Below are 13809 nucleotides of genomic sequence, written 5' to 3' on the forward strand. Positions count from 1 at the left end.
TTACTCTAGGAGAACAGAAAACAAACAGCAGGACAACCTAAGTCCTGCTCCCCCAAAATGTGAGGAGAGGAACAACAAGCACAAAATGGTTTGTAATGATTAACACTGGCTTTAAAGACAAAGGGAAAAAAGGAAGAAAGGAAGGAAAGAGAGAGGGAGAGAGGAGCAAAGCTCAGAGTTTGGTGATTACCAGACCCTATTCCCAGTGCCATTCCAGACTTTCATATAGCAGAGAAAGGCCAGAGGCTATAAATATGCGTGTGTGTGTGTGTGTGTGTGTATTTTTTTTCCCTTTTTTTGAGAGACAGAGAGAGTGAGCATGAGTGAGCGAGCGCAGGGGTGGGAAGGGGCAGAGGAAGAGGGAGAGAGAATCTCAAGCAGGCTCCCCACCCAGTGTGGAGCTGTACACGGGGCTCAATCTCACAACCCTGGGATCATGACCTGAGCTGAAATCAAGAGTCAGACGCTTAACCAACTGAGCCACCCAGGCGCTCCTCTATGTTTTTTAATAAATTTTTTTAAAAAGAAGTTTTAGGTTCACAGCAAAACTGAGTGGAACATACAGAGTTCCCATATGCCTTGTCCCCACGAGTACCATCTCCCTTGCTATGGAAATCCCTCACCAGAGTGGTACATTCGTTACAACTGATAAACTACATTGTTGCATCATTATCATCCAGAGTTTATGCTTGGGTTCACTCTTGGGGTTGTACATTCCATGGGTTTTTGAAAATGTATCATGACATGTATAGACCACTGTATCGTACAGAATTTCACTGACCCCAACGTCCTCTGTTCTGCCTAGTTATCCCTCCCTCTTCACTAACCTATGGCAACTACTAATCTTTTTTTATCGTCTCCAAATGTTTTGCCATTCCCATGATGTGCTATGGGCAGAATCATGCAGCATGCAGCCTTTCCCGATTGGCTTCTTTCACTTAGCGATATGTGCTTAAGGTTCCTATGGGTCTTTTCATGGCTTGACAGTTCATTTCTTTTTAGTGCTGAATAATATTCCATTATGTAGCTGCATCACGGTTTATGGAGGCATTCACCTGCTGAAGGACACCTTGGTTGCTTCCACGTTTGGGCAAGTTATGAATAAAGCTGCTACACACATCCGTGTGCAGGGTTTCGGTGCGGACATAAGTTTTCAATTCATGTGGGCAAATGCTTAGGAGCACAACTGCTGGATCGTATGGTAAAGACTATGTTTAGCTTTGTAAGAAACCGCCAAACTGTCTTCCAGAGGGGCGGGGTGACTTCGGAGGGAGCTGCTGGTAAAATTCTGAATGAAGTGCCGGCCTTTTCAGGCTGCAGAAACTGCCCCTGTGCCCGGCATTCCTCTGACTCCGGGACGTGCGCTGCGGAGTTGTGGGACGTGGTCTTCCATGACCCTCGGAGCAGGCATCAGCACCGAGGTACATGTGGGAAAGTGTTCCCGTTTCACGTCTTTGTGATTCTTCCAAGGAAGCGCTAATCTCCTGCCTGGGCTAATCTCTCTCTAGCTCCTGGGTAACATGTGCTGGTCACGGAAGAAATCAGCGCAGTGACAATGAAATGGGGCCAGGAGAACGTCCTCCTAATTGACTTGGTTACCCAACCTCTTCAGCACAACTTCTATAATCCCCCCGTTTCCCCCAAGAAATCAAACACCTCTTTAGACACTCTCCTCCCAACCTGATGTTTTCAAGAGCCTCCCCCGCAGCGAGACACACTGTGATACCAACAGGAACAGAGGTGGCATTTGCATCCAAGCTACCGCTGAGCACAGTCCATGGGCTGCACTGTGCTGGGCACCACTTCTGCTGACCACTGGGGAAGTCGAGGCACAAGCAAGTGTCAGTGCAATAAAGCATGGCGGGAACGCAGCAGAGCCAGGACTCAACCTGGCCCTTGCGTTCCCGTCCTTCTGGTGCCCACTCTGCAAGCAGGGGCTGGGAATGGGACCAGGACATCTGAGAGATTGCCTCTGACCTTGAGACTTCTATTCACTCCTCCTTCCTGTTCTGCTTGATAAGGGGGACGATGGTGTTGACCGTGAATAGATCAAATGTGTCTTGGTTTACAACATAATTTACCTGGCCTAAGTGCAGGAGTCCACACTGGTCTGGGATGGGTCCACCTCTAACATTTGGCGGGGAGGGTGACAGGGGACATTGGAACAAAAGTGACTGAGGCCCACATACCAGATGTCTGAACACACATTACCGATCAAGCTAACCAATTGTTAAATGTCCTCTCCTACCACCATGACCAATATACCCTCCTCTTTGAGTCAGCTCACGTTGCCAGAACAGAATACCACAGACTGAGCGGCTTCAACCATATTCATTCATGTTCTCAGAGGCCTGGAGGCTGGAAGTCCAGGGTCGAGGTACCCGTCGGCAGGGCTGGTTTCTGACAGGCCTCTCTTCTTGGCTACAGCCAGGCTCCTTCCCCACGTGACTCCCCCAGGCTTTTCTCTGTGAGGGGAACACTCCTGCTGTCTCCTGGTCTTCTTGTAAGGGCACCAGTCCCTTCGGATCAGGGCCCCATCTGATGACCTCATTTAACCTTCTATACTCCCTTAAAGGCCCTACATCTTTACGTACAGTCACACGGGGGGTTAGGGAGCGACATGAATTTTGAGGGGACATAAGTCCGTCTATAATACTTCTCAACAACCTGGAGGGGCAGGTCGACTTTAGAATTCACGGACCCCTTAGATTCCATTCCAGTATCGGGAGACGTGGCCCACTCCCCTTTTCTTCTCAATCCTTTATCATATCTATGAAGACCCTGTGTGCCCCGGCCTGTGCGTCCAAACTCTGTCCTGCTGTGCCCTGCAAATGGCCACCACTGGCCTCTCCTTCGGATACCGGAGTCAGGGTGGTGTCCCTAGCAAGACTGGATCGTAGGAAGAGGCCCATGTAGGTCATGGAAGGCAATTCTCAGGCCCCAGGGGGCATGTCGCTCTAGCCCTAGAAGACGGGTTAAGGCTGGCAGAGGGCCACGGGAGAACCCTCTGAAGCTGGGGCGCGGCAAACTACAGCCCGCCGGCCAAATCCAGCCTGCCTCCCATTTGTGTACAACCTGCTGTGAGCAAATGTAAAACGAAAAAAATGTGAAAAAGACTATCAGCCTTTTGGCAAGAACAGTTGCTCAATTTTGCCTCTTGGTAAAATCTAAAATTCAGATTAGCGCAAGGCCTAAAATATTTACTCTCTAGCCCTTAGCAGAAGGAGTCTGCTGATCCCAGCTCCAAAACACAGGGCAGGGGCCCCTCTTGCCGGAGTCCTCAGCACTTTGAAATTTGCCCTTTCTGGGGTGCTGTGTTGAGGAGCCTTCCATCGGCCAACACAGAGCTCAAACCAGCTGCCCCCAAAATTGGCCACAGTGACCCCCTCCTATCCTGTATGGCCTCCTACAGGCTGACAGTGCCACCCCCCGCCAACATAATTTCTATCACCTCCCTTAGAATCTGGGCTGGCTCTGGGACTTGCTTTGACTCACATAATGTGGTGCAAGTGACACAGTTAAGCTCCAGGTGCAGCTCAGGGGGACTTGTGGCTTCCGTTCTTGCCCTCTAGGGAGCCAGTCACCATGCTGAGAAGCTCTGGATAAACTACTGAATGGTGACAGACCCCATGGAAAGACAGACCACACAGAGGAGAACCCATGGGGCCTTGGCCAATAGCCAACAGCCCGAGGCCGTCTTGGATCCCCCAGCGCAGCAGAACACGCATGGTAGCCAACAGCCCCCGTGGCAGGAAGGGGTCAGCCCTGCCGAGTCCTGCTGGAAGTTCTGCCCCACAGAATCAGAGTTTTCACATGTTTTAAGCCATTCAGTTTGGAGGCCGTTACACAGCAACAGATAATTGAAACAACTGTCAAGTAACAGACAAAAGTGGATGGAGGGCTTCCTCTGAAGCAGCCAGGGCAAAACTCACCTCATCTTCAAAGCCACGCTTTGAGGATGGTACCGTGATTATCCCCATTTTACAGATGTCACCCCATGTTCTTAAAAGAGCACTACAGCCAGGGTTCGCTATACAATGATGAAGAAAAAGCCACCTGAAATCAAACAGGAAGTTTCCCTTCAGGGGTGGACAGTCTGCATGGGGCCAACATAGGGTAAGACTCAGTGCAGAGTCAAGTGCACTGTTATCGGCCTGCTTGTCCCCCTTCAAGTGGTTCTCGAACTCAGCCACCGCACCCTTATGGTCTCTCTCAGGGTGGTGGGTGGGGGTGGCTGGTGCCGGGGAAACGGACAAGATCCACAGCATGGCGCCTACTTGGGACCCCCCTCACCTCAGGCCTCCAAATGTTCATTGTGTATCTGAACAAAATAACCACTTGCGCAGTAAAGGAATGACCTAGGAGGTAGGAATAAATCTTGGGCTTGTGGGAGCTTTATTAGCTGGAATGAAAGATTTTCCAGAACTGGGAGGTCTCACAGCCTGGTGGTCTTTCCAGATGTGTTTGGTAACAGGGTAGTAAGTGAAAGCCTGAGGGGGGAACCCGGCCGCTGGTGACATTAGGGCCACAGACCTGCACTTTGGGGCCCAGGGTCCCTGCCCTGCCCCTTGCTATCCATGAGCCTCGGACAGGTCACCTGTCCTCTCCATGTCTCCTTTTCCTTGTCTGTAAAACTAACCTCCGAGGGCTATCGTAGGGTTTCAACAAGACAACAGATACAAGAACACAGCATGCGCTAGGGAATGAGTAAGTGTTGGTCATCGCTCTCAAGATACATCCTCCAAACATCCCCCAACCCTCCCCCACTCCGTGGCAAAGTAAAAGCTGAAATAAGATTTCAGAAATCTCTGACCCATTTTTACAGGATTTAAGCAAATCCCCAAACGAAAGGCCAAGGAATGCAGCCACAGTGTGCCGGGAGTAAGTGCTCAGAGCTTGAGCGGGGACTCTGCAAGCAACAGATGGAGCCACGAGGGTAGCGAGAGCAAGGACGCTCAGGAACACCTGAGCTGACACCTACAGTCCCCTCCCTCCCCTCGGGAGAGAAGCCACTGCTGTGAGAAGCGGACCGGCCCTGGGTTCAAAGCCCAGCTCTGCCCTGAACTGGGGCCGTGGGAAAAACGACCAAACCTCTCTGCACCCTAGGATCGTCATCTGGAAAACAGAGCCACTGACATCAACTTCGTAGAACTGCTCTGACGATTAAACAAAACCACGTCCGTGAGGCGCTCTGCCCTGGGTCCCGCTCACCCACAAGGAGCCGGTTATCTCTGGAGGAAGAACCTGAAGGAAGTCAGGAAGAAGGATGGGGTCACAGGGGCCTCCTGTGACAGAGAGGGGGCAAATGCTCCAGAGAACAGGGCGACTTGGATAAAACTCCGAGGACAGCTGAACTGAGAGCTGCAAGGCAGATTCGAACAGAGATGAGTAACGCAACCAAGGGAATGCCTAGAAAAGATCTGAGCAGAGTTACACAATTTAAGGAAGACCCCAAGGGAAAGCCTGGCCTTGGCTCTTTAAATATTTCTTGGAGGGAAGACAGCTGCTTCATTTTCTCTTGCAAAGCCGGAGGCATCGGACTGTGACTTTACACAGAGGGAAATTGGCCTCTGAAAGAAAGCAAGCCACCTTCGGCTTATCAGTCTCCTATGTTAATCAAGTGCTTTCTTTGCTCTGCCCGCGCTGGCTTGGCGTGGGGTGGGGGGTTCAGAAGCACTGATCCCAGAGGAGCCCCGGCCAGCATCAACCCACTGCTTCCCCTCTCATTTCCCCCATTCTTCTCAGCTGGGCAAATGCTAATTTACTGCCTGGCTGCATGCATCTCGTGTGTTCTTTTCTCATTTAACTTTTAGATCCTCTTTTGTTCTCCATCCTTCTCTACGCCCCTTTCCCCAAAGGCCAGGAAATGTCTCTGGGGGTGTCAATATTCCGGCACTTTGGGCTGTCTGGGGGACCCAGGCTGATGTCCCACACCTTCAGACACTCCGGTGCCCCAGCGCACCAGCTCTCGGGGGTCCATGGCGTGAGGCACATGGTCGTCCCCTGCAGGTGGCAGCCTTGGGAATCATCTGTCCAATCCTTGCCCAAGTTCCTGACCTTTCAATTCCCCAGCCTTCAGCTCTGTTCTGTTGCCAGCCCTGGCACCTGATCATCCCAGACCCACCCTGCCCACCAGGCACCGCTCCAGACCCTGGGCGAGAGGCTCTGCAGTGAACCAAAGACAAAGATTCTGCCGTGGGGGGCTGAGTGGGCTAGAGAAACACGCAAATGAGTGCCTGGTGACATGCTCTGTCAGAGGGTGATGAGCACCGTGGAAGGAGAGCAGGGTGGGGGCCAGAGGTCTGCAGGTTGGAACAGAGTCGCCAGGGAAGATGGCCTCCTTGAACTGACATCTGAGCTGAGGTGCAGGAGGGATCCCTGCTGCCGGGGAAGGATATCTCAGGTAGAGGGGATGAGAAGAACAAAAGCCCTGAGGACGGGAGAGTCCAGCAAATCTGGGGAGCGGCAAGGAAGCCAGTGTGGGGGGTGGGGGTGTTCTGGAGAGACAGGGGTGAGGGGTGGAGGGCAAGGTGAGAGATGAGGTTAGGAAGGGGAAGGGGGACAGACAGCAAAGGGTCTCGGGCTTTGCCAAGATGCCTAATTCAGAAACGAACCCCCTCCTCAGCGCTTGCAGCAATGTCCTGCCCTTGCGTCACTCTCCTCCCCCACCCCACCTCCGCTCCCCACACTGGACCTAGTCTCAATACTCTTGAGGACCAGCCCCTCAATTCCCCTCTTCTGACAGACACTCAGCCCCGCTCTGGTCTCGCTCTCCGGTTCCCACTACCTGCTCGGTCACTTCCAGGACCCTCGTGCAGGTCACTGTGTGTGGATGTGGGGGCAGCACACCGCTCGTCCCCAGGCCCCCATCCCACCCTTCCTGGCCTTGCCCTTGGAAAACGCAAGCCAGCCAGTGAGGGTGATTTCAGCTTTCTTCCTTCCTCCTGCCTCCTTATCCCGTTCCATCCTGGCCTGCGGTACTCCCTCCCTCTCTCTCTGTATCTTCTCTTTCTCTCTCTCCGGGCATTTTCCCTTGGGCCTAGAAGCATGCTCAGGTTTTCCCAGCCATACTGATGCTCCCTTCATCTTGCTTCCCTAGGAGTGACCAGCCACCTTCCCCTGTCCATTTACCATCCGTTCCCCAAGACATGGTTCCAGCCTGGTTGCTGATGCCCACACTCAACTTCGTGCCATCCAGCTCCTGCCGCATCGTTACCACGTGCTCTTCGGGATGGCTGGTTCCCTGTGGCCGGATCCCCCGCCGCCCCCCGCCCAGCTCCTTGACCTCCACAGTCCCTGGCCATCTCTGAGTTCACAAGCACTCACCTTCCTTGGTCTCCAAGACGCTATGGCTCCCTAGTTTTTCCACCTCTCTGGACACCCCTTGGTCTCCCCTTTTTTCTCCCATTCCTAAAATGTGGCTCCCCCCAGATGTGACCCGTGACCCCCTCCAGAAAAGGTCACAGCTGGTGGCCCACTGGCTGACTCTTACCGACGTACATTTCTCTTAATATATATTAGACCCAACTTTGAACAAGTAGGCAAGTTTTACACACAAATGCCGACTTCTGGCGGCGGTCACAGGCAAGACTGGGCTGCCCTTCCCGTAGGGATGGACGGAGAAGCCGTGGCCCCCTAGGAAGGGCCTCCAGCTCGCTGAACCCATCCAGCCCCCAACCCTCACAGGGGGCTGCACATCTGCGTTTGGCCAGTGGGCTGTGGGGCTGGCACGTGTGCCCACAGACTGTTTCCTTAGCCATGTTGGGGTGCCATCTGTTCTTGCCAAGGGGAATACTGTCTCATCCACGTCTCTCAATCTACGGCTCTCCTGGGTGGCAGTGGCCCATTTTGAACAGCCTCCAGCCCCCCTCACAGGTCCCCGCTGGGCTCCGTTCTCCTGCTGGGCATGGCAGGCCCTTAGCAGGCGCTCTGAGTATCTGGCTGATTGCTGCCACGTGTGGGAGAGGGGCTTCGGTGCTGGTGGTCGGCCCGTGGCTTCTCAAGGGGTATGCCCAGTGGTACCAGCAGGAATACAACCCCGAGTCATTGACTGCGGTAGAGACGTCTGTGACTCAGGTCCCTGATTCCAGTTGAGCTGGATGAGCATCCATCTCCTCCTACAAGATGTCGCCCATGTTGTACAATATCTCCGCGCTCATTGTGAACGGCTTGCTCACTCGCGGAGTTTTCTCTTCTCTCTGGAGATGGGGGCAGTAGGTGACAAGAATGTACGTCTGGGCACTAGGGTGAGAATGTCTCAGGTCCAAATCCCACCTCTGCCTGTTACCAGCCGTGTGACCTTGGGTGAGTCACTTAAGCTCTGCTCGCGGATGCAATGTGACAAACCAGAAGATGTGCTCCGCAGGCTTGGTACAGCGTAGATAGTCCCTACATCATGGGTGTGGTCTAACGCGCCCCCTGCCGCAGCAAGGACTCTGCATGGCACAGTTCCCAAAGGCTTTGCTCCCACCGCAGCAGGAGGTACTCAGAGGTGCACCTGCCAGGAGCAAACCCGTCCCTGCTGCGTCTCTCCTCCCGGGAACAAGTGCGCCAGGCTAGTGTTCAGAGCCTGATGCTTAGCTGCCGGGAGGGACTTGACCTGCAACTGGACCTCACACACCCCAGATCACTTTCGGAGGGAGGATTAAACCCCGATGAAGCTTCTGTTGGTTTTTCTCAGGGACTCGCACTGACCCCAAAGAATTCTTTCTGTGTGAAAGCACTGAGTACCCGTGAGGTCGAGTCCAGGAATTAGCTTCTGATGAGCACCCCCTGCTTTGTGTGTGTCCAACTCAACTCCAAAATCCCATCTGTTAGTGACACTTTCTGCCTTAGCTCATCTTCCCTGGTTAAGGAGATGCCACAGTATTAATCCATTTCAAGGGTTTTAAACAAACAGCCATAAATATTTAAGCCTCTGCTTTGCCTATTAGGGAAAATGCCAGCTCAGATAATTATTTTTGCCTCTGCCTGACAGAAAGATTTATACAGAGGACAGGATTATGTTAACCTCTGAGCAAATTAGAAACTTGGAACCTAGATGGTCTTCCGCTTCACTGCAATTATCCCTATGGCCAAATATGCCACATTCCCGGATCCGTATGGGGAAAATGCTAGCAGGAGGTAAAATAGCCTGAATTAACTGTTTCCAGGAAAACACCCGGAATTACTGATCGAGTTCTCAAAGTGGTGCAGCTTATCTTACAATGCAAGTCAACCCGAATCGAAACACGGATATGGGTTTCTGTTCGCCTGAGCGTCATGTCATCCACACTGTAAAGTGTGTCCAGGGCCGGGTCCCGGTGGAGACCCTGTCCCAGTGGCACCCTATTTGGTACAGAGAGTCTGTGAATGCGCGAGTCACTTAGGAGCAGGCTGTGGTTTAGCATATGGGGCAGTACGAGTGTCTACAGGGGCCTGAGCCTGGCAGTGAAGCCTGGCTCTGGGTTTCTCAGTGACGTGGCCTTAGACCATTACTTACTGCCTTGGGCACCTCTTCTGAAGCATGCTGTGAGGACTATGAGGGGGGCTGCAGCAGAAGACCGCAAGAGGCCCACCATGCAGGGTGGCAAATGGGTCAAGTGAACAATAACCACGGTAGGACCACCTTGCCTGGTGCCAGACGATACTCCAAGTCACAAGACAGCAACCTTATGAGGTAGACGTTATCATCCCCACTTTACAGGGGAGGAAACTGAGGCACGGGATGTTCAAGTAACCTGCCCAGGTGGTAGACGCACACGCCAATATGATGACTAGAAGATTCCAGAAAGTGCTCAGATGAGAAAGCCAATCTCGAAAGGTATACCGTATGACTCCATCATATGCCATTCTTGAAATGGCAAAGTTATAGGATGGAAAATAGGTGAGTGGTTGCTGGGGCCAGGGATGGGGACAGGAGGGGTGACCGCGGAGGGGGTAGGTGTGGCTCTAAAACAAAAAGCCCCAAAGTTACCAAAGTATGTTAGAAATGTGTCTAGGTGTCCTTGGAGGAGGGGGGTGGGAGTTTATCAAATATAGTTACTTGGGACACCATCATGAGTGTGGCAGGACGGGCCGTGGCCCCTTCCCCAAAGCTGTGTGCATCCTAGTCCGGGAATCTGTGCATATGGTAATTTTATCCGGTAAAAGGGACTTGGCAGGTGTGGTTAAGGGTCCTGGGACAGAGGGACAAGCCTGGGTTATCTGGGTGGGCCCCACATAATCACAATGGTCTTCTGAGAGGGAGGCTGTGGGGTTGGGATCATAAAAGACAGAAATGGTAGTAGCACGGACCGTAGCCACGCAGAGGACGGAAGAGGCAAGGCAACGGGACTCCCCCAGAGTTCCTGGAGGGAGTGCAGCCCCGCCGATAACTTGACTTTGACACAGTGAGATGGATTTTGGACTTCTGACCCCAGAGCCATATGATAATAAACTTGTATTGTTTTTTTTTTTTTTTAAAGATTTTATTTATTTATTTGACAGAGAGAGACACAGCGAGAGAGGGAACACAAGCAGGGGGAGTGGGAGAGGGAGAAGCAGGCTCCCCGCAGAGCAGGGAGCCCGATGCGGGACTCGATCCCAGGACCCCGGGACCACGACCTGAGCCGAAGGCAGTCGCCCAACCAACTGAGCCACCCAGGCGCCCAAACTTGTATTGTTTTAATCCACTAAGTGCACGGTTACTTGTTGTAGCAGCAATAGGAAACTGATACAATGAGGAACATTAGGGGGAAAAAAAAAAAAGACAACGAACGTCCGTTATTTGGAACATTTCATCTACATGGGATGCGGTCGTCCCTGGGGACGTCACGTGGCTGAAGTGTACTGAACACAGGAAGCTATTTGTTTAATCGCAGAGAACAGTCTTAATGGAGATGAAGTTCAAACCACTTTTATTCCTAAAAAACACTTCCTTCCCTGTCACCACACATTTATAGCATCTGGTGGGTGTTAAATGGGAGCAGGTACAGCTCATAATCACAGCCTGTTTAATACATGTCAGCCGGTAGAAGGCGTCAGAATCAATCCTGCATCAGGAAGTTGTATTTTTACTGTACGATCTCCCTACTCTTCATGTTTGAGAAATAGGACTATTTAAGCTCACGTTATGCCTGGAGACAGTGATGTGTGAGTTCTTTGGGGGGCAAACCCCCCAAAGTTATGTATCAAGATAACATGTCGCCTTTGGCCATGTCATTGAGAATTTAAGTTTCTTTTTCTTTTTTTTTTTAAAGATTTTATTTATTTATTCGACGGAGACACAGCGAGAGAGTTCCCTCTCTCTTTCATCCACAAGCAGGGGGAGTGGGAGAGGGAGAAGCAGGCTTCCTGCGGAGCAAGGAGCCCAATGCAGGGCTCGATCCCAGGACCCTGGGATCATGACCTGAGCCGAAGGCAGATGCTTAACGACTGAGCCACCCAGGTGCCCTGAGAATTTAAGTTTCAAGTAAATGTTCGAAGTCTGTGTTTCCACACTGTCTGGGCAGATAACAAACAAAATAAGGAAGCTCTTAACAATGGGAAAAAAAAAAATTAAGCTTCCTTTTTGGAACACTGGCTACCACAGGGGGTCTACTAGGTGCAAAACACTGTATTTGGCATTTCTGTCCTCAGAGCAATTCTACAAGGAGGATATTATCATCTCTAACTTGCCACTGTGGACACGGGGGGCAGAGAGGCTAAGTCACTTGCCCGAGTTCCCAGAGCCTGTGAAGAATAATCAGGAATGAAGGACACTTTGGTCTGACTCCTAAGCTCACGTCGCACCTACTACCTCTAAGACAAACACGTGGGGCGACAGGTTAAAAATATGCCGCACAAGCTGCCAACAGCGAACGCGAGAGCTCTCCAAAGAGGGAAGGCTGGGCTAACTTTGATTCTGTTACCTTCTATAAGGTGCTGGAGCTCAGCTGGGAGGAACCCATTTCATCCACAGAGCTGTGTGTGGATAGGAAGTTGGCTACACAGTGACCCAGGGTTATAACCCGCCCAGTCACTGGTGCGCTGGAAGGCTCACAAGAAGATGAAAATTACTCAGACTCTGTCATAACAGGGGTGCCTGGGGGGCTCAGTCGGTTAAGTGTCTGACTCTTGATGTCGGCTTAGGTCATGATCTCAGGGCCGTGGGATCGAGTCCTGCGTCGGGCTCCACGTGGAGTCTGCTTGAGATCCTCTCTCTCCTTCTGCCCCTCCCTACTGGCTCACTCACTTGCTCTCTCTCAAATAAATAAATATATATATTTTTAAAGAATGTTATAACAAAGACGAAGCAGTCTGGCCACCGCCGTGATCACGTATCTTGGAACCACTCCGCTTACAACCACACTGGAATGTTCTTCCTAGATTAAACACCATGATCAATTCCAATGGGTCATTTAGGGCACTGATCACTCTGATTTTACTAAAAAGCCATCATCAGAACCACCTTTTGACCCAGTTTTCCCATGCAGAGCATTTTTACAAGCACTATCCCCCCCCCTTCTCTGCCCAACAGTGCGGCTTAAATTGTTCTGATGATGACGGTGTAAGAAACACATTCCACCATACACCCAGCTTACAGGTACACAAAACAAAGTTCCACGAAACGAGACATACTCTTACTATGCACTGAGCTCTCACACTTGTTTTCTATTTTGCTCTATTTAGTTTAGCCTATTTTGTGGCCACTGACTTGGTGATTCGCTAATGATTCTATACCCCATGGAGGGGGCTGTATTTGTGATTTGAAAGGTCTGGTCTAGAAACCAAGGAGAATCAGGGTCCCTACCTCTGGGGCGATGTAATCTGGTGTCCCACAGAAGGTCCTGGTTGTGACTCCATCCATCATGTGTTCCTTGCACATCCCAAAATCGGCAATCTTGATATGCCCTTCCGAATCCAGCATGACATTATCTAACTTCAGATCCCTGCAAGGAAGCAGGACAGCATCAGCGTCCTTCCCACGACATCACACGGTCTGCTCTGGAGCTAGTGAGACGGAAAGATCTCGGACTAGCTGCCACCTCAATGGCGTATTAACTACGAGTCCTACGGGTAACTACTACGGTCCGGAGAGCCGGGACCAGGAATGACTGGGTTTTGTTTTTGTTTCTGAAATCTCCAGAGCCTACTGTAGTGCCTAGGACACAGTAGGTACTTAATAAATGCACACCGAATAAATGACTAAATGGTTGGTCTAGCGATCCCCAACCTTGGCCAAGCATGTGAATCACCAGATTCCAATTTAACAGGTCTGGGGCAGCTCCCAGCCATTTGATTTACTAGGATCCCACACAGGGGGGCCTGGCACACAACCAGGTTTGCCAAATCCCAGGTTCAGAACAACCTCGCTGGGTCACATACGTGTGGCCACTGCATTCTGCCTGGTGGCATGGGTCCTTTTACTCTTTAGTTAATCCTGGAAGACATTCCCCTTTCTTTGGCATCAGACTTTCACTGTTGCTAACCACCTGCAGAATTTAATTCACTAGTTTTTCCTCTGCCTCTCCCCAGCTCCCCATGTTCTTCTCCCGCTGAGCATCTATAACAGAAATTCGGTTTCCATTGCTCCCTGACCTTCATTACAAAAAAAGGCAGAGGAAGGAACTGTCAGTGGAGAGAAAAGCATGTTTTCTTGTGGGAAGCAGAAATGAGATATACAAAATCTTCTGAGGTCCAGAGATCGGTAAGTGGCTCTGATTTGCCTGCGGGCGGCAGACAAAGGTAGGTCTCTTGTTACCTTGAGGGTTCTCAACAACGTGTCTTAAGTCCCCATCACAGAATCAACATGCACACGGAGGTCCAGGGGTCCGGGAAAATTCCCAGATGCCCTGCTGGTTGCAGAGC

At 51.5% G+C, this 13809-nt stretch overlaps 1 protein-coding gene across 1 annotated transcript in view; it reads right to left on the reverse strand.

Annotated features, from left to right (window-relative positions):
• Window positions 1-13809, reverse strand: part of PRKCA (protein kinase C alpha) — a 385436-nt gene that overhangs the window by 29609 nt on the left and 342018 nt on the right. The window contains exon 13 of the mRNA XM_021678425.1: window positions 12752-12890. Within this exon, the coding sequence (XP_021534100.1) occupies window positions 12752-12890 (139 nt within the window). The remainder of the gene's footprint in view (window positions 1-12751; window positions 12891-13809) is intronic.

The sequence above is a fragment of the Neomonachus schauinslandi genome, chromosome 15, assembly GCF_002201575.2.
Source record: "Neomonachus schauinslandi chromosome 15, ASM220157v2, whole genome shotgun sequence".
Taxonomy (NCBI): Eukaryota; Metazoa; Chordata; class Mammalia; order Carnivora; family Phocidae; genus Neomonachus; species Neomonachus schauinslandi.